At 40.1% G+C, this 20,963-nt stretch overlaps 1 protein-coding gene across 11 annotated transcripts; it reads right to left on the reverse strand.

Annotated features, from left to right (window-relative positions):
* Window positions 1-345: 345 nt before the first annotated feature.
* On the reverse strand, window positions 346-20,567 carry KANSL2 (KAT8 regulatory NSL complex subunit 2). Of its 11 annotated transcripts, XM_082634517.1 has the most exons (11): window positions 20,488-20,567; window positions 19,859-19,928; window positions 19,384-19,416; window positions 18,691-18,869; window positions 18,068-18,182; window positions 13,132-13,295; window positions 12,754-12,920; window positions 11,536-11,632; window positions 7,323-7,576; window positions 1,739-1,858; window positions 346-1,058 (listed from the first exon to the last, which is right to left on the reverse strand). In XM_082634517.1, the coding sequence occupies exons 2-11, from the start codon at window positions 19,918-19,920 to the stop codon at window positions 927-929; spliced, it is 1,323 nt and encodes a 440-aa protein (XP_082490643.1). In that variant the 5' UTR covers window positions 19,921-19,928; window positions 20,488-20,567; the 3' UTR covers window positions 346-926. The 11 variants fall into 11 exon arrangements, with proteins under 11 accessions (XP_082490643.1, XP_082490644.1, XP_082490641.1 ...); XM_082634518.1 differs by lacking the exon at window positions 19,384-19,416; XM_082634515.1 differs by lacking the exon at window positions 19,384-19,416 and having other exon boundaries at window positions 7,425-7,576; window positions 19,670-19,928.
* Window positions 20,568-20,963: the final 396 nt, after the last annotated feature.

Here is a 20,963-nt window from a genome sequence, read left to right on the forward strand (position 1 = left end):
ATAATCAGGCATAATTGTAAGAAATGGGAGTGGGAGGAGGGGGCACAGAGGGTAAAAAGAAGACATTTGGGAGATATCTGCAGAAATAACATAACTCTGGGTAGGTAGGCTTTAATAAGGAAGTCCCACCCTTTCCATTTACTTCTTACATGGTTTTTAACTTATCCTCCCAACCAAAACCAAAAGCAAATTACGTTACTGAAAATGTATTTACTTCTTGGGATGGAAGTGTATCTTTCCTGTTTTCCCTTTTCCATCAGAGGCAGCTCCCTAAAAACCCAAAATACACACACACACACACACACACTCTCTCAAACACAAATAAAACATGCATTCAAGTGACTGTTTTACATTTTCATAACATTTTAACATTTAATAGAAACTATGTACGATAATTTTTTATTGTATCTTACATAAGATAACCACTACAGAAATTTACATAGGTTAGAAGCAAGATGGATAGTTAAGGAGGGCCCAGTCCTGTGGGCTATTTTCTCAGAGGCTATAGGTCAGAGTTCACTGAGGCAGGGGCTTCAGATTACCCAATTAGGTGAGAAGTGAGAAAAGGCTAAAACAGGCTGCTAGACAGAGATAACCAGCCATTGGATCCATCAACATCCCTAGACTTGGGAAACAGCATTACAAAACTCTCTCTCCCCTTAGGCAGTCCCAAAATACTCTCAATCTCAGCAGCTCTGACGGGAATCGCCTGTCTCTCTTCCTTGCCTAGAGTGGGAAGACGTCTTATCCACAATTTTTAGACACTATTGGTCCCTTCCCCCAACATTTGGTTTGACTATAGCACTCAGTAACCCAGAAGAAAAACAAGGTAGTCCAGGTTGTCCTTTAGTGAGAGACGGTCAGAAATGCTTGTTTAAATGGGAAATATAAATCCTCCAAAGTCAACTGGTTCCCAAAGCAAACTATCAACTGACAGAAGTGGGTTCTGGCTTTCCGTTTGCAGTAGCCACTCCACTCTGAGGCAATGGTGCAGAGGCTTTCTCAGAATTTCGAGATCCCTGTGGTCTGCACCCATCTCCAGCCATCTGCATCTGGCCCTGTTAAAAGAAAAGTCACTTTGGTTACAAACTCATTCACTGTGGTCTGAAGCATGAATCTGACTTATATAATGCCCATGTATAGTAGCAACAAGAACAAGACAGCAGATATAACTCTGTGCGGTTGCTCTTCCCCATACTTAACTATCCCTGACCCTCGAAGTCAGAAGTCATTACTTGTAGCATTCCTGAGGCCCTCCCAATGGAAAGGAGAGCTGTGGGTTGTTTCTTCCAAATGAAATAGCCATTCTCTGCTGAGGTTCCAGAACAGCCGACAGATCACAGGAAGACAGTCCTCTGGGCCTCTGTTTGAAACCAACAGCTGTAGTATAACTGCAGGTCTTCAGTCAGGGCCATGAGTGTCCCACCCAAAGCTCAAAGAAAGAAGCCAAATCATGCTGCTTGTGCTTATGAAAACAATTCCAGGGCTGAACTCTCCCTTAAAGCAACAATTTTCCTACATTCCTTGTCTCAACCTTTTCTAGTTAACTAAATAAATTTGTTCTGCTCTCCCAGATATGGGGACCAGGAGCTAGTAAGTGTTCTCTCTAAGGCCCATCTGGAGAACTGCCATCTGGAGCACCTTTACAGCTAGTGATGACAACCCCAACGCCCAGGAGTACATGCTAGCCATAGCCAGCAGGGAACCCTCTGCCTGGCTGGAGTTATTCTTCACTTGCCAAAATATCCACTGGGCCTTCAGCAATTTCTTTGACAGGATGATCTTCAAGGGTTAGTGAAGGATCAAAAAGCAAGGGTGAAGGAGGGCACTGCATACCGTCACCCACAACATCCAAGTCCTAGAAAAAGAAAGAGAAAAAAGCCTATCAGCAATATCAAGGGAACCAACAAGCTAAAGTTGGCATTTTTCAGCAAACCTCGAAGAATTCTCCCTTACTTCCCTCACCCCTTGCCTACCTTTAAAACAAATAACGATTTCCCCAGAGTGTGCAACAAATGGGATAAGATTGAAAAGCACTGAGAATTTTTCCTTGCTGCCAAATATAAAGCACAGACCACTATAGTAGCTTTAAAAAGCATATTTTTTTAAACAGAAAAATTCAGAGGCAAAGGTAGAATTGGAGCTACCAGGGGCTGGAGACAGAGGGGAAGTGGGAGTTACAGTTTAATGAGTACAGTCTCTGTCTGCACTGACAGAAAAGTCCTGGAAATTGACAGTGGTGATGGTTGCACAATGTTTTGAATGTACTTAATACCACTGAACTGTACATTTTTAAATGGTAAATCTTACATTACAAATATCTTACCACAAAAAGAAATATTTAAAAAAAGCATATACTGGGAACTCCCTGGTAGTCCAGCACTTTCACTGCCAAGGGCACAGGTTCAATCCCTGGTTGGGAAACTAGGATCCACGTGACCAAAAAATAAAAATAAAAAAAGGCATATACTTCTAAGACTAACTGTAGTCGACATCTAAGTTCACCAGTGATGAATCTAATATGGACAATCAGCATACATGCAAATTAAAATGAAATATTGCCCTAATAGATTGGACAATATGAGACCACTTGATTAATATTCTAATGGCCACAAAGCAAGCCAGTGAGCAAAAGAGGAAAGGGGATGGGGGAAGAGAGAAGGAAGATGAAATACTCAAAAGTCCTTCCGAATGGCCAGGAAATATTTTAGTTAAGTCCCTATCCCCACAGAGAAAAGTCCCTGATTCTTAAACCTAACATATCCAATTGCTCTTTAAAACACCCACACACAGGGGGACTTCCCTGGTGGTCCACTGGTTAAGACTCTGCGCTCCCAATGCAGGGGACCCGGGTTCAATCCCTGGTCAGGGAACTAGATCCCGTGTGCTGCAAGATCCCACACGCGGTGAGGAAGATCCCGAGTGCCGCAACTAAGACCCGGCACAGCCAAATAAAACACACACACACGCACATACACACACACACACACACACGGCACAGCCAAATAAAACACACACACACACACAATTGTATTCTACAGACTATGTTTCTTCCATTCCCACAGAGGGGTTGAAGCCAACAGACCAGAGGAAGACACTGCTCTTGGCTCCTGCGTGAAACCAATAGCTACAGCAAACTACTGGTCTTGATTCAGGGTCTAAAGCACTATAAAGGCTCAGACAATATGTCAGACTGACCTTCATCCCTCTTCTGTCTAAGCATCTATTGCTAAATTCTGCTTCCCAAGAGTGAAAACTACCCAAGGGTTTGTACTCTCCTGTGTCCAAGCTACTTTATAGAGGCTCTATGTTTCCAGTAATTGAGCTTCTTGAGAAAAGCTAAGTTCTGTGCTTTTAAAATAAGACTAAGAGTTTGAAATCCTTTCCCTTTCTTTGTTGTGCTGATCACCAAAAACAAGTTAAGGTAAAGAAAGAATACAATTAAAGGACGTGCTGGACTTAAAGCTGCTCAACTTAAGCAGAAACATAAGGAAAAAGATACAGTTGGCTACCTAACATCTATTTCAGATGTGTTAGAAACTTCTGTACTATACACAGAAACCACCATGTTCTCACACTGTTAACTAAGACTGTGAACTGTTTTCTCCGATTCTTTTAGTATGCACAATTATTATGCACTTGATCCTTGAACAACGCCGTGGTTAGGGGCACCGATGCCCACAGTCAGAAATCCGTGTATAACTTCAGTCAGCCCTCTCTGTCCATGGTTCTATACCCTCAGATTCAACCAACTGTGGATCATGTAGACTGTAGTAAGAATTTACTGGGAAAAAAAGCTGTGTATAAATGGACCTGCACAGTTCAAGCCCGTGTTATTCAAGGGTCAACTGTACAAATAATTAACTTGAAATTTAAAAGAACCCATTTAAGCAGTGTGGCAAAAGGTTTCCAAGTCTCAAGATAACAGTGGTACAGAAATTTTTCAAAGAAAAACAGATACTGAAAAGGCTTTCCTCACATATTCAGTGTTGTCTTTTATAAGAATTAAAATTGGGAACAGGAACCTAAAATAAAAGAAGAAAGGATCAGCAGAAATGCCTATCCTAAGAGGAATGAATCAGGACACAAAGACAGAATCCATATTTTGTTCTATGTCAAAATCAGAGCTCAAACAACAAACACAAAAAGAGAGCAAGCTCAAAGTAATAGGATTAAGGTATTCTTATTTGTCAAATATCCTCGGATCAAAGGACAGAAAACAGGCAAGTGTTAATATCCAGAATGAAAGGCTGAACTTTTACCCATATGAATATCTGATACCTGGTCCTCCCACAAGTAAAGTTACCATAAATTATTAATAAGTATAACAGAAATGATATCTAAGAAAGAACATAGGTAAGATTGCTGGGTGGAATTCACATAATTAAGAAATTATTGGGCTTCCCTGGTGGCGCAGCAGTTGAGAGTCTGCCTGCCGATGCAGGGGACACGGGTTCGTTCCCCGGTCTGGGAAGATCCCGCATGCCGCGGAGCGACTGGGCCCGTGAGCCAAAATTGCTGAGCCTGCGCGTCTGGAGCCTGTGCTCCGCAACAAGAGAGGCCGCGATAGTGAGAGGACCGCGCACCGCGATGAAGAGTGGCCCCCGCTCGCCACAACTAGAGAAAGCCCTCGCACAGAAACGAAGACCCAACACAGCCAAAAATAAATAAATAAATTAAAAAAAAAAAAAAAAAGAAATTATTTTTACCCAGCAAAAGACTAGTTAAATATATCCAGAATTTATGGGAGGACAAAAACTCTTTTCTAAAACAGAATTGTTTCAACATTTTCTGGAGAATTTTTACCTCCAAAGATTAAGAATAAAACTACTTTTTAACGACCAATGTGGTTCATCTAAAGTACAATAATACAAACATAATAGATGATCAAGTACAAATAGCTGATTATCATTTTTAAACCTCTAACAAAGGTCCATCTTAAAAACCCATGAGATTCCCAAAAATAAAGTTACTTCTCATACATCCTTTAAAAAATTCACACCATAAAATAAATATTAAAAGATCTGACAATATATCTTTAAATGTTTAAAAATTAAGATTCCTTAAATGTCACTTTTCGGCTATGATCACATCTTATAATCTCTAATATTTTGTGTTAATATTCTCCAAAGAGCCAACAAGAACATAATCTTCAAACATACTGGAACAGTCATATTTTCTTAGCTCTAGATCATCAAAAGTTTAAGAAAACACTATTTAAAACTAACGCAAAAACAGGTGAAAGGGGAAAAGCAAAAAGGTCAAAACAGCAATGGCTCTAGAAATTAACAATCAGATGAAATAAAAGTTAATAACCAAAAAAAAAAAGTTAATAACCTAGTACATCTATGTAAAACCCATGTACTACTTACTACATACGTACATTAATATTTGAAGGGAATTTGGCAATGTAGTGATTATTTTTTAGACCCTATAAATCTGCTTGTTACTAAGTTTAAAAAAAAAAAGGAAAGATAGCACCTCTTTGGGTTTTCTTCACATGTAAAATGAAGGGAAGTGGACAAAAATCTGTATCAATCTAGAGCTATCCATTTACTCTCTTCAACATAATCTCATTGGAAAATTCTGGGAAGCACTGGAGTATATAATCTCTAAGGTTCTCATATTCTATGAATCTGTTTGAAAGAAACTTTTTAAAAAGCAATTATAATCAGGATTATAACAAAAATTATAAGTTTGTTATAAATGAAGTGACAAAAATCAAGTTCAGGGCTTCCCTGGTGGCGCAGTGGTTGAGAGCCCGCCTGCCGATGCAGGGGACACGGGTTCATGCCCCGGTCCGGGAAGATCCCACATGCCACGGAGCAGCTGGGCCCGTGAGCCATGGCCGCTGAGCCTGCGCATCCGGAACCTGTGCTCTGCAACGGGAGAGGCCACAACAGTGAGAGGCCCGCGTACCGCAAAAAAAAAAAAAAAAAATCAAGTTCACTAATACTACAAACAGTATACAACCAAAAAAGGAAGGGGCGTAGTTAATTGGCATCAGTTTACTCTTTTTTGGGGCCACTCTGCACAGCTTGTGGGATCTTAGTTCCCCGACCAGGGACTGAACCCAGGCCACAGCAGTGAAAGTGCCAGGTCCTAACCACTGGACCACCAGGGAATTCCCTGGAATCAGTTTACTCTTAGTGCCACTTTTTCAGATATTAGCCTGTCCTGATATATCTTCTTTAGTGAGCAACACTCGAGGCCACCCAAATCTTGCTTCTACCCCTAGGCAAACAATCTTGCAACCTATACTGAATTTTCCATTTAGATTTGTCACTTTAAATATGTCATGGTTATATATTAATACAAGACACCTTTATTATGAAATTCAGAAGAATTATCTTCAGAATAAATAATGAAGACCTTTATCCAAAAGGCTAAAGATTAAGCAAAGTGCCAAAAAAGAGATGGAATGTCAACTGATCTCTGAAGTGAATGATATAGTAGGGTAGTGCTAATTAGGGAAACATGCAATCAGAGATGGGTTTATGTGCTGGGACCAATCAAGGAGCAGACTGAAAAAGGCAGAGTAGTGTACACACTTAGAAGGCTATAAAAGTAAATATTTAGGGAGATCACTGTTGTTCTGGTCCATTCACAAAAGAATCTTTAATAACATATCAAAAATGAAAAACAGTATGCAAAGCTAAGTTTAGAGTCATTTTTAGGGGGGGACACATTAATCTGAAAATGAGAACTCTTATAGGGCCAAAACACAAATTTACATTGTCGAGTAGATATCAGAATTCATTTGTATTATTAAGATTCAAGCGAATTACTTACCTTGTGGATGGGCACCAAATTTCCCAGCTACACAAATCCAACCATAATCTTGACTTTCCAAATTCCCTTAGTTTAAAATTTCCCTTATCATTCCCTCAGAAAAAAAAAAACTTCTGGGGCTTCCCTGGTGGCGCAGTGGTTGAGAGTCCGCCTGTCGATGCAGGGGACACGGGTTCATGCCCCGGACTTGGAATATCCCACATGCCGCGGAGCAGCTGGGCCCGTGAGCCATGGCCGCTGAGCCTTCGCGCCTGGAGCCTGTGCTCCGCAACGGGAGAGGCCACAACAGTTAGAGGCCCGCGTACCGCAAAAAAAAAAAAAAAAAAAAAAAAAACTTCTGTAAATTTAAACTGTCTCTAAATGAATATGTTAACATACAAATACAACCATACACATATCATTTCAAAAAACTTATCAAAGTTGTTTTCTTTTTTTTGTTTTTTTAAACCACAAAAGACTAACCTATTCTCACCATTAATAAATAAGGCCTTGCCTCAAGGGCCAACCAGAGCAGAGCTTCTCTAACTTACATCACTGAACTCCAGAGGTAAACTCTCAGTGGGCTGAAGCTCAGCAGCACTCAAGTACAGATCCATGGGGCCGGCTTCCAGATCGTCTGGCACAGACAGTACCTGCTCGGGCTTATACATCTGAGGAGGCAACTGGAAATGCAGTGGGCAGCAGGGATCCTCAGAGAGGCTTACAGGAACTGGTTTGTTGCAGGGTACCTCTTCAGACCCCTGGCAGCATTTGAAGAGAACCTGATTCGTGTCCTGACAAATATCTGTAGAAAAACGGGTCAAGGGAAATAAAATGGATCTATTGGAGGCACAAAAAAGGAGGTGTCTGCCATGTAAAATTCAAGGTCTGGACAACACATGATATTTGGTTACATTTGATACAGAACCAAATGCAGGTAGCAATTTTTAAAGTTACTTCTCAAATTGTCATTCAGTAGCATAATTCTAGCTCTACCAGTAATGTAAAACTAGTCCCCAACCTCCATTTAAAGCAGAGACACTAATCTTGTTCTCCCTATGAGGGTCAAATGCAAAACATTTCAAAACATAGTGCTAATAAGCAAACAGCAGTAACAATCCTAGAAATCTGTACCTATTCAAAAGAAACATGTCATGGTAAATGCAAATAGCTTGCAGAAGCCCCTACCAACCCCTTCCAAGAGTCAAGAGATACAATGTTGTTTCTGCTGTTAAGCAGATGGGCAAAAACTTCCTCAAAACTTTTTGAACCTTGTTTCCAAAATGTTTACATGATACATTTGTTTAAAGCAGCAGGGTGTTGGGGAAAATAGAAGCTCCAATAATAGTAACTAGGGATCCTATCCTGACAGGAAATAAAATTAAATTTCCACACACACACCCTTTTCCAGGGGGGTGGTATCACTGGAGTCCTGTTATGATCCCAAAAAGAAAGGGAAGAAGAGCACTTCCCTGGTGGTGCAGTGGTTAAGAATCCGCCTGCCAATGCAGGGGACACGGGTTCGAGCCCTGGCCCGGGAAGATCCCACATGCCGCAGAGCAACTAAGCCCATGCACCACAACTACTGAGCCTGCGCTCTAGAGCTCATGTGCCACAACTACTGAGCCCATGTGCCACAACTACTGAAGCCCGCGTGCCTAGAGCCCATGCTTCACAACGAGAGAAGCCACCGCACCGCAACGAAGAGTAGCCCCCACTCGCCGCAACCAGAGAAAGCCCGCGCACAGCAACAAAGACCCAATGCAGCCAAAAGATAAAAATTAAAAAAAAATTTTTAATTTAAAAAAGAAAGGGAAGAAGAAAACAACTGCTTATGGCGCATGGAAAGAAGTACTCCAGGAACGCTCCAAGAGCCCTAACAACTTCTCTTAAGGGTAGAAGCAGAAAAGGGCTATATTTCCAAGTTGGCAAAGAAGTTCTGTGGGATGAATCAACATTGAAATCATGATTAGATAACAAAATTCTGATTCAAGTCACTCTATAAAATACATTTTACTCAAGTTTTATCATTTCCTGAAATCTTAACTACATGGTTATTTTCCCTAGATTAATAGACAACTATTATTTCAAACTTGGGCCTATTTTTTAAACCAGAAAGCAAAATTTTCTGTAAAGTGTACCCAGGATTATGGACATATGGGTAATTTTTATCCCCCAAATTTTAAGGTAGTTTTTTGAAGTTAAAAAATCTAATGTACATTATAAATTTTAAACCAAATAAAACCTCTTGAAGAAGAGCCATTTTTTTCAATACATTCCTTAGAACTTGATAAACTCTAAAGCAGAGTTTCATAGCATTGCCACCACTGGCATTACGGCTATCTGTGCACTGTAGAATGTTTATTAGCAGCATTCCTGGCCTCTGGCCACTAGATGTCAGTAGCACACCCATCAGAGTTAAGACAAAACAAAAATGTCTCCGCACATTGCCAAACGGTACCAAGTGGCCCCGGTTGAGAACCACTACTCTAAAGAACAGTATATAGCTCAAAGTAAACAAATAATTATTCAATAAAAATCAGCGCTCAAGTGAACAAACATGAATCTGATGGGAACAATCAGATTTGCAATCTCTATGTGCTTAAGAAGCTCAATCTTATTTAAATTATTAAAATTTTCAATGTGAATCCATTAAATTGTTTCAACTGGAAACTTTTTCATGTAATTCGAAGGATTTTCACAAGTCTCTTATTTATTTAATATCACCGTATCCTTGAAAAGCCCTCCCCCATCCTCCTCCACCCCCTTTCCTTTCAGATAGGGACAACAGACAAAGAAGGGAATGGTTGACCTACAACTAGAGTCTGGGTCCTTCACTTTCAGTCCAGTGGTGTCTCCATTAGACCAGAGTAAAGAGTTAACAGGTCACCAATGGCAGTCGCATCTTTCTCTGGGATAAGGACTTAAGGAAGGGTAAGTGACTTAGGCAACTACAGAGTGGAAAGGAAAAGAGCAAAAAGAGAAAAATAATACTTCCCTTCTCTTTTTCAACTTTGCTTTTTAAAATATTAATATTCTAATGAACTATCTTGAGTATAGTGCTGTAAGTCTAAAATACTCCTTAATATCCATAAACTGGGTTTTTTGCCTTATAAAGTAATTCAACGTCACTGAAGAAAACCTGAAAAGTACAAAGCAGAGGGAAAAAGGGCATTCATAACCCCACCATCCAAAAATAGTCACATTTCTGTTACATTCCCTCCTAGTATTAGTTCCATGTAATTAAAACACACTCTACCGAATTCCATATTCTATTTTTGTCACTATCAAACATTTTCCTATGTCATTCATAAATTTTGTTAAATATGTTTAATTCCTGAACATATTCCATACTATGCTGTGTCACAATTTTCCTCTCTATTCCCCATCTCTGAAAATTTTAAGGCTCTCTCCAGTTGGAGGAATTCTGTGTAACAATATTCGTCTGTATTTGATTATCGTCTTAAAATAAATTCTCAGAGGTGACGTTATCATATCAAAGAATATGAATATCGTCAAACTGCTTTCTAAAAGCCTGTGCCACTTTACAGTCCCACTGGCAGAGTTCAGAAGGGCCCATTTCACCATTCCCTCACAAACTTTTGGAACTTACTCATTAAATCTCATACATAGATAAGTGTCAAAGTTATAGATTAGGGAATTCCCTGGCAGTTCAATGGTTAGGACTCAGGGCTCTCACTGCCAGGGCCCAAGTTTAACCCCTGGTCCAGAAACTAAGATCGCACAAGCCGTGTGGCACAGCCAAAAAAAAAAAAAAAGTATGGATTAAAAAAACTTCCTTGTTTTATTTCTTATTTCACTTATTTATAGTAAAGGTAAATACTTTTCAACTATCAGCCACTTCTACTTTTAATCTGCCCATAGATAGCCTTTGCCCAATTATGTTTTGAGCATTTATCTTTAGTTTTTAATTACTCTGCACAAGAATTTTATGTATTAAGGACAGTAATCCTTTACCAGACATTTGTTACAATAATTAATAAATTGGTAAAATATTTAATAAGCAGAATAGAGAAAAAATCAGTTTTCCTTTCAAAAGAGCAAGAAAGTCTTCCTTCCCTTCCTATTAAAGAAAATACATTTTACTTTCCAAATATTTGTATATCTTGCCAGGCAAATGAAATCCAGCAAGATTTATGCCTTTCATATGATGAAGATCACCATATTTAAATAGCGCATTTACTGTGAAAGTAACTTTCTCAATCAATGTCCACAGATGCACTTTCACGATTCAATATACAGCTCAAAAAACTTTTACAGCCCAGTAGTAAATGTAAGTTTCCTGTTTGAATGAAGTCTAAAATACACAAGTCAGGGCCCTGACCATAAAAGGATAATATTCAAAGAAAGATCACATTTCAGAATCATCCGACTGTTTTTGGATCCTCAGCAATTTTTTTGTAGTAATTAACAGTATTATAATTCTAATGAATGAGTTAAATCAGGGATCTCTAAATTTTGGAATTCCAATATTAATCAACTACAAGTATTAGCCCATATCTATCACCAATGACTGAGATGTTTCTTTCTAATGAATTGACCATTACATTTCCAAAGTTCTGAAATGGCCAACAGACCATAGAAAGAGACTTCTTTAGGCTCCTGCTTGAAACCAACAGCTTCAGCAAACTGCTGGCCTTGATTCAGGGCCAAAGGAAAACAAAGACCTTCAATTAACTAAACTATCACAGATCCCCACTAGCCTTCAGTCTAGCTAGCAAACTGAACAGAGCAAAAAGATACGGGTAAGGCAGTGTCTGGTCATTGGAAGAGACTGATTGGAACAACGAACATCATCCACAAAGGCCAAACACCTCTGACTGGAACGAGTGGTATGGGCCTAAAATAGAGAAAACAGGTCAAAATAAATTATCTATGAAAACACTTACTCATATAAGAAAAGTGTATCCTTAAAGCCTAGAAACTTGAACATTTAACAAATTTATTCACCAATACTATGCAAAAGGAAAAAAAAATTTAAACCTCATGTCCAAATAATGAGTCAACCATAATTCGAAATACAATTCCTCCATATTACAAGTGTGTGATACACAGCCTAATGGTTTTCAAACTATTTTGTCTTTTAGCAGAACCCTTTTTAAATCGTAATCTTACATCGAGCCTCAAAAAATAAAAAAGATAAAAATGGAATTACTCTTTTTTCTTAATTTACTAATTTTATTTTATTTTTGGCTGCGTTTGGTCTTTGTTGCTGGCTTTCTCTAGTTGCATCGAGTGTGGGCTACTCTTTGTTGCAGTGCGCGGGCTTCTCATTGCGGTGGCTCCTCTTGTTGTGGAGTACGGGCTCTAGGCTCGCGGGCTTCAGTAGTTGTGGCACACGGGCTCAGCAGTAGTGGCTCAAGGGCTCTAGAGTGCAGGCTCAGTAGTTGAGGCACACGGGCTTAGTTGCTCCACAGCATGTGGGATCTTCCGGGACCAGGGTTCGAACCTGTGTCCCCTGCATTGGCAGGCGGATTCTCAACCACTGTGCAACCACAGAAGCCCAAAAATGGACTTACTCTTACTGACGCAGAGACCAGGGGCTTGAGGAACAAATTTAAGAATAATCACTTAACTCTGCTTGTCAACCTTACTTCCTGACCTTCACTGCTCCTATTATTCTACCTATCTTTCTGCCTTCTAAAACAAGAGTCCCAATCTATTAGGCATTCTGTGCCTGTTTCTGAACTGAAGAATTTCTGAACCAAATAACTTAGAAATCTATGGCAACCCTTCAATATGCAGATGAAAATAGAGTTCAGTTATCAGTGCAGGCACAGAATTGATCAGAAGGGAACTAAAACCCATGTCTCTGCACTTCCAGATAAGTGCTCTTTTCAATATACCCCACGTCCAGTAAGTTAGATTTCAGAACCAAGACTGTACAATGGTGTTTTGACAATTACCCTAACTCTGTAAATAAAACAAATGTAACACCTTAGAGGTATATACAAAAATCACCTGTTGGGCGGCACCATCTGTGGCCAGCATTCTGCGCTCCTTCAGCTGCCTATGTAGTAAGGCTTCCACTCCATAGCGCTGACGATACCGCCGAAGACATTTTAGACGCTTTAAGTTCTCTCGTTCTTTGGCAAGAAGTCCCTCTGGGCCAGTCAGGAGACTACTACCTAGAACGTCACAACAGTCAAGATGTTATCTGCTAAGCAACCAATCAAGGGTGCGTCCCCAAACTAACAAGAAGAAAACAGGGAAATCTGCCCATACAACAGTTTCAAAAGCAAATCCTTCTCCAGTCCAGGTAACAAGACAGAAGTCTAACTACTACCAAATTCACATGTTGAACCCACAACAGCTTATTGGAACTGGCATAAAACTTGCCTAGAGCTTCATGTTCCACTTTGCGATTGTGTAAGTAACGTCGCTTCTTCTCTTTGAGTAGATGCTGAAGTCGTTTAAACTGGTCAATGTACAAAGACTGCAAACGAATAAGCTTCTCACGCATAATCAGGGCCACTTCTTCCGCTGTGTAGACACCAGCATGCCTAAAATAAAAGAGACAATTCAAAAAGAATAAGAAAGCACAACAATAAAACCCAAGCTTAGAAGGAAAAAAAGGAGCAAAGGTGAGACTTAGATTTGCTATTCAACAATCAGTCAGTGCTGAGACAATCACCTTATTAAACAGGAATGATTTCACACAGCATTTTACCATTCAAGTTGTTACTCAAAAACAAAACAAAAGAAAATTCCCAAGAATGGAAACTAATGTATGATATCACAATATGGGAAAGGGGAAATGTTTCATTATTTTCCCCAGTAATTTGCGTTATGTTTAAATAGGAGTAAAGATATAGAATACTCAAAATTTTTATTAATCTACATTCTTGTTCCATTTAATAACTTAATACAGAAAAATCACTTACAGTCAGGATAGCTTAAAAGTGTTTAATTTAGTAGCATGCATCTCAATACATTTTATTTAAAGCACAAAAGATAACAATTATGACTTCTAATTTAAAAATATACTCGTAGGGAAATACACTGGCGGTCCAGTGGTTAGGACTCCATGCTCTCACTGCTGAGGGCCCGGGTTCAACCTCTGGTCCAGGAACTAAGATCCCACAAGCCACACGGCCAAAAATAAATAAATTAATTAAAATTAAATAGAAATAAAAAAAAATAAAAATACACTTGTATTTTGGAGTTTACACAGGCCCTCAAAACACTGGTCACAATGGCTAGTCAATGTCCTCAGCTCATTTTGACAATATTCTCAAAATATATACCCTGGAGTAACCCTTTGCCAAAAATCTAGATCCACATCAACTTTATTAAGTTTTGCCACCAACTATGAATCAACAGAACTTAAAAAAAAAACTTATTCTAGTGATTAATGAGGTCGCATAAGCAAATCAGTTAAATGTCAGTTTAATTAAAGACTGGTTCCTGCCTCTGATTTAACTCAAAGTTTAAGGGATTAACTGCAAATTTAAAAGATTTTTGGTTCCATTTGTCTTATGTGATCATTATATAAACAGAAAGAACAAGCTAGATATATACCCTGACTTGCTATTTTCATATTTTGACTGAGTAAAAATTATTTGTTATTTAAAAGGCAATACACACAAATTACATACTAATTTTAAATCCAAAAATATGTGCTCTTTAAAATTTAACTCTTAGGGCTTCCCTGGTGGCGCAGTGGTTGAGGATCTGCCTGCCAATGCAGGGGACACGGGTTCGAGCCCTGGTCTGGGAAGATCCCACATGCTGCAGAGCGACTGGGCCCGTGAGCCACAACTACTGAGCCTGCGCATCTGGAGCCTGTGCTCCGCAACAGGAGAGGCCGCGACAGTGAGAGGCCCGCGCACCACGATGAAGAGGGGCCCCCGCTCGCCGCAACTAGAGAAAGCCCTCACACAGAAACGAAGACCCAACACAGCCAAAAATAAATTAATTAATTAATTTAAAAAAAAATTTAACTCTTAAATCACTGAAATACACAGAATTAAATTATTAACTTTAGGACTGAAAGCAAGTAATCTCTGCCAAAAACTTTTCCTAAATATAAATAGGAGACAAAACTACCTGTGTATAAGAGAACTACAACTACAAAGTACTCTGAAATAAAAATAAGTGAAAAGAAATTAAGAACCAAAACATGAAAAAAAAAAACCAGCAAATTACAGAAATGACAAAATCTAAGACTATCAAAAAATGTGAAAAGGTTTTAAAAATACCTAATGTCTAAAAAAGGTGACTAGGTTATTCATATTCAGGAAAATGGGGCATGTCTGCATTAATATGTCTGTACCCCCTAAAATACTGAGGCCTTAATCTAATACCAAGTTTGTTAAAATGAAATTAATTTCATTGTACCCTGTCAGAAGAGAATGTAACCAATGATCTGGGGTATAGTCCCCAGACTATATAAATGGAAAGCCACTACAATTAGAATTTACTACAAATCATTTGGGGCAGGGGTGGGAGAGGATGAGCACCCTAACTACTATGAACGCCTAGTTCATGTGACAAATGGATCATTTGTTTAAAGATGGATGTCCCAGACATTCACAGCTAGTTATTAAAGTCATGTACTAATTCTTCTTGCTCTGATATACACAAATATAAATCTAGGATTTATTATTAGAATTCAACTTCAAAAAAGAGAGTCACCTTATATTCCATTAAATAGTGTCTCTTCTTAAAAGTGCATTCTCTCAAATTTCTTCATTTTGATAACAATGATGAAGACTCAATAACCTGAAATGACCTTTACCAAAACAAGTTCTGGATGCGTGTAGAGGTCATATGATAAAACGTACTTTTTAAATAGGGAAAGATTTAACAATTACTCTTAAGCTAAAACGTCACCAGTGTTGGATGCTGCTGGAAACAAGCTTTTAAAGATTACTTTTTACAAAGCAATTAAGTAAATGATTATTTTGAGAGAAATCACATCTATGTACCTACAATGGGGAAAAATATGCCAATAATAATTCTAGTTAGGATAAAATCTCTAATGACATCATCATAAACAATTCAAAAAGAACCCTTTCTGAAACAAGCAAGTGAAGATATATGCTATAAACTGTTAATGATTCAAAAATGATGACAAAAACATTGGCACTGGGACTTCCCTGATGGCACCGTGGTTAAGAATCCACCTGCCAATGCAGGGGACACGAGTTCGATCCCTGGTCTGGGAAGATCCCACATGCCACGGAGCAACTAAGCCCATGCGCTACAACTACTGAGCCTGCCAGCCACAACTACTGAAACCCGTGTGCCTAGAGCCCGGGCTCCGCAACAAGAGAAGCCACCGCAATGAGAAGCCCACAAACCACAACGAAAGTAATCCCCACTTGACGCAACTAGAGAAAGCCCGCATGCAGTAACAAAGACCCAACGCAGCCAAAAATAAATAAATAAATAAAAATTAGCACCAAAGATGAAAATTCTTAATCAAAAGAATTTCATTAAATACTTAAATAAAATATGTAACCATATTAATGAATTAAATATTGTAAGCAGACAATTAACTCTATTTACATCTCTAAAAATGCATATACGTATAGTACTATTTACTCCCGCTGGTGGGGATCTCCAGGTATGGAGGACCAACTATGGGACTTGAGCATCCTTGCATTTTGGTACCCGGGTCAGATCCTGGAACCAATCCCCCTCAAATTGTGAGGGACAACTGGATTTTAGTTGGTCAAAAATTTTTTTAAATAGTATCACTGGGAGAATTAAGGAAAGCCTTATATTTAGTTACCTAATAGTTGAGCACATCTGGGGCTTTATTTTCCCCTTTGAATGTTCCTTTTAAAGGAAACTAACATCAAGTACCTAGTCCTTTTAACATTTATACTTCTCATAAAATTAACTGGTATTTCGGTTTATATAGCAATCTCTTGTTAAGTCTCTTGTTAAGATTAGAATGGGGCTTCCCTGGTGGCGCAGTGGTTGAGATTCTGCCTGCCGATGCAGGGGACATGGGTTCGTGCCCCGGTCTGGGAAGATCCCACATGCCGCGGAGCGGCTGGGCCCGTGAGCCATGGCCGCTGAGCCTGCGTGTCCGGAGCCTGTGCTCCACAACGGGAGAGGCCACACAGTGAGAGGCCCACATACCACAAAAAAAAAAAAAAAGATTAGAATGAATGTGTCCGCTAGAGACTGATCCACTCTAGATTACTACTGACAAAATCCAGTTTCTGGACCTTCAAAACTGAGCATTTACCATACCAAAAGACAGACACTCTGTGACCCTACAGTGTGTACACCTCCTCAAAGAAGCAAGTTCGGCATTTCTAGAAGCACAATGGAGGAAGGGGGAAGAAAAAAACAACGTATATATATTGCTTGCTATAAAGCTTCTACTGTAAAAGAATCCTGCTAGAAACAAACATTCCTTCTCAAACTACTTAGATGGACTCTCCAAACGAGTACTTCCTGAATAGCTTACTACATCGAGATTACTTAAATAGATGAAATTATTCTACTCAGAAAGTGTAATCGTAAATGACCTCTTATAAACTTCAGAATCCAAGGAATGAAGAAAATGCTATTCTAAGAATTTGTCAAACACAGTCAAGTCTAGAAATTCATTACCCCTCCCACTATTCAGAGTTCTTCCACCTGAACTGTCAGTGAGAAGTGTCATGAGATGGAGATCAGAAAGAAAACAAAAACTAAACCCAAACCATGAGACATAGAAACATGAGACTTTTGAGTGGCAATATGTCTACAACTCCAAAGCGAACATGGGATAAGTAAAGAGCTTAGTAAGATATAATTAGGTTGATTACTCACTTCTGGGTTTCTAAATCAGTTTCTCCTTCTTAGGCATGAAACCAAAGGAAGCTCCTGAACACCTTTTAATTTTTCTTAAACAAATAAATTAATTAGACAGAACTTTGCAAAAGGAAGTAGTTATTAAAATATAATCACTTTATTATTCCTGAGGTTTAAGCCAAGAACCAATTCACATCAATTTTCTCTTCTCTAACTGATCTCCACCCACCTCCCATTCCTATGTCCAAGAAATCTATTTTCTCCCCTACACTTTCTCATGTGTAGAATGTGATGTCCCAAAATTTTCCCAAGACTTCTAAAAAAAGAATCAAATCCTACCCTGAAGCAAGATGGTGATGAACAATGACACTTTAATATGCAGAAGCTATTTATTACTGCTCACAAATAGCTATCTTCAACCCTCCTAGGTTATTAATCCACTAAACAGCATGCAGTACTACATTCCACATACTAACTACTAAAATATTTAAAAGCCCTATGTGGAGTTACAACTTACTTTAGGGGATCTTCTTGATCACTGTCTATGCTATCAGCTTCACTGTCAGGGTCACCTCTCCATGTCTGATCCACAGTAATGGGTTCCTGCTCCCCATCACTCCAGCTGTCTTCATCTGAGGCAAGGAAGGGAGAGCAGCCATTAAGACTTCCCACCTCTGTAACTCCACCACACAAAACTAGATTACTTAACACATCAACCCAAATCTTAAAATTAAAAAAGCTTAGTACAGAGGCACTGACAAACAAAAATGGCTCAAGAAAATACATCCCAAGTATGAATACTTATAACACAAATGAGTTAACCATGCCCTCAAAGGGACAGAAAGGTCAACTCAAAATTATTGTTTCCAGAAATTACCTTACCTAGCAAAGATGGTAAGTATAAAAACAGCATTGAAGGAAAGAGTCAAACTCAGGATAGTAAACCTAAGCACCCACTACTTAAAACCAAAAAGAATGGTGAACAACATGGCAATCCTGAATTCTCACCAAATTGCCTACGAATTAACAATAATATTGTACTATCAAGTGCCACCTATGTTCAAGGCACTGTGCTAAACCAAATTAAGTTCTTTGTTAACTTTTTTCCTCCTCTTTCATTCTGGGAGAGAAGACCCTTACCCAGAATTCGGCTGGCTTCACTGCGGCTACTTTCTGGAGTCTGAGAACCCAGCTCTGTCTTGGCATATGAGCTCAGTTGGCATAAGAGTGTTTCACCCACAGGCCCTGTACTGGTCTTCTTCATTTGAGCATGAAGTGCAAGGGCATTCCTACGGGCATGTTCAGCACAGAAGGACACCCTAAGGAGACAAAATATTAACATTTTATACTCTGGTTCTCTCTTAAAAGAGTTCAACTATTTTCACAGACACTGATCTTTAGATCATTTTCAGGAAATTAAAATGACTATTATCTTCATTTATAAATTAAAAATGCCAGCAAAGCTAAATAATTTAACTGGCCCAAGGTCAACTCATTTGGTATTACTAATGGGAAATACAGATAGCATAACCTAGTCGTGCTCCATCCATCCAACAAAACATTCCATCTCTAAAAATGCTGACATCATTTCACAACAAATCAAAGAGATTCACTTTCATCTTTCAAAATTGGTTCTGGAAGACAACATTTTACTTCAGTATACAATCCACTGCAGGTAATAAGATGTAGGACACAATTTTAAAACCAAATGATATATGCAGAATTATCTAGCCAAGTTATGTTTCTGCATAGAATATTTTTGTTTAAATGATGAAAGCTATGAAGCTTTTCCCATAAAAATACATATATATTAATACGATTTTGCATTATTACCTAAGGTTCAAGGACAGCCAAGAGTCGTGGAACCTAGGGTTAAAAATAATCCTTATTTTACAGATAAGGGAAAAGATCCAAAGAGATAACAAAGTGACCCAACTGGGAGTTGTCTCCTTCCAGTTTTCACCATTTTTAAAAATTTTCGAAGGATATACCCCATAACCTCAATTTTACAAGCACGTGACATAAAAAACTAGGCAGCTATTTCCAACCCACATCATGCCACATCCTCCTCTCACTTAAAAACTTAAAGTACAAACGACAGATATCTATACATATATACCCATCTTTCTTCTCAGGCTTTGGGGCAGCACTGGGACATCTTTTTCCATTCTTCGTAGATATATAACTACACTGCTTGAAAGGGGCATTCTTGTCTTCAAGTATATGCTTAATGCAAAACTCCTGCCCCTCCAGACGAGGTTGCGAACATGGGCGATGAGTAAACGAACAAGATAGGGGCTCCTGAGACCTGGGCACTGGGGTGATCCTCCCCCGACTGGTCGGCAAGACGTGGATCCGAATCCTGTTCATACCAAAACCTGCAGGGTCACACAGAAGATCAAAAAGCCCTTACCCTTCCCGAAAATTCCTGCTCCACGATATCTGGGCAGGCTGCGCGTGGCTTCTAAAAGACAAGCGGAGGTCACGCTACTTAACTCCCCTCCGCCCAGGTCCCCCCAGGCGTTAGTGAATTTGCCTCACCTCAACTTCCCAGTCCAAGCCCGCCCCCCACCCCGACCACCTCCAGGCTGAAAGCATCTCAAGGGCTCGCACGGCCACGGCACGAGGGCGAAGCGCCAGCGCCGGCCCCACGCGGCGCGGCAAACACGCAGGGCCACCCGCCACCCCCGCCTCCGCGCACGCCGCCTTTGTCCCGGCCCGCCTCAGAGCTCACGGCTGGGCCCTGCCCATCCTCGGCGGCCCGTGCAAGCGCCATTTTGTCCTAAAGCTCCGGGCACCGGAGAATCTGGGTTCTGGGAGCCTAGAGGAGACTGACCCTGACGCTGACTTGAGGCAGAGTAGCAGCTCGGAACGGACAGACGGGGCAAGGAGCAGCTTAACCGCAAAGGCGAAGAGCAAGGGCCGCCGCCATCTTACCTTTGCAGCCGCGCCGCGCTGCTTATGGTCTGGCAGCGCCAGTCGCTTCTAACCATTCCTCTCCGGGCTCCCAACCGCTGATTGGCTACTGCGCCTACAACTCTGTGTCACCATTGGCTACCTATCAAGCCTGGGAGGGCGGGGCGCTGAGAAAAGGCGCGGCTGGGTGGCTAGAAGAGCTGTCTGTCAGTAACTCAGCTCCAGAGAGAGTGAGGCGGAGGGAGCGCGGGCTGTGGAACGCGCTCACTGAAAGCGGATGACTTTCCGTCTCCCATCATCGCTGGTGTTCAGGCCGCATTTGGCCTGTCTGTGGTCCTAGGCCGCGGCTACCTCACCACCCCTAAACAGTAGGTACAAAATCGACATATAGAGGCCAAAGGATCACTGTACATTTGACTCTCAGTGTTTACAGGAAAAGGCTTTAGTTTTGTGAACAGTTCACTGATGGAAACATTTTTTGAGTGTTTACTAAGTCC

Source organism: Mesoplodon mirus (assembly GCF_964341445.2).
Source record: "Mesoplodon mirus genome assembly, chromosome: 11".
In the NCBI taxonomy this organism is placed as follows: domain Eukaryota; kingdom Metazoa; phylum Chordata; class Mammalia; order Artiodactyla; family Ziphiidae; genus Mesoplodon; species Mesoplodon mirus.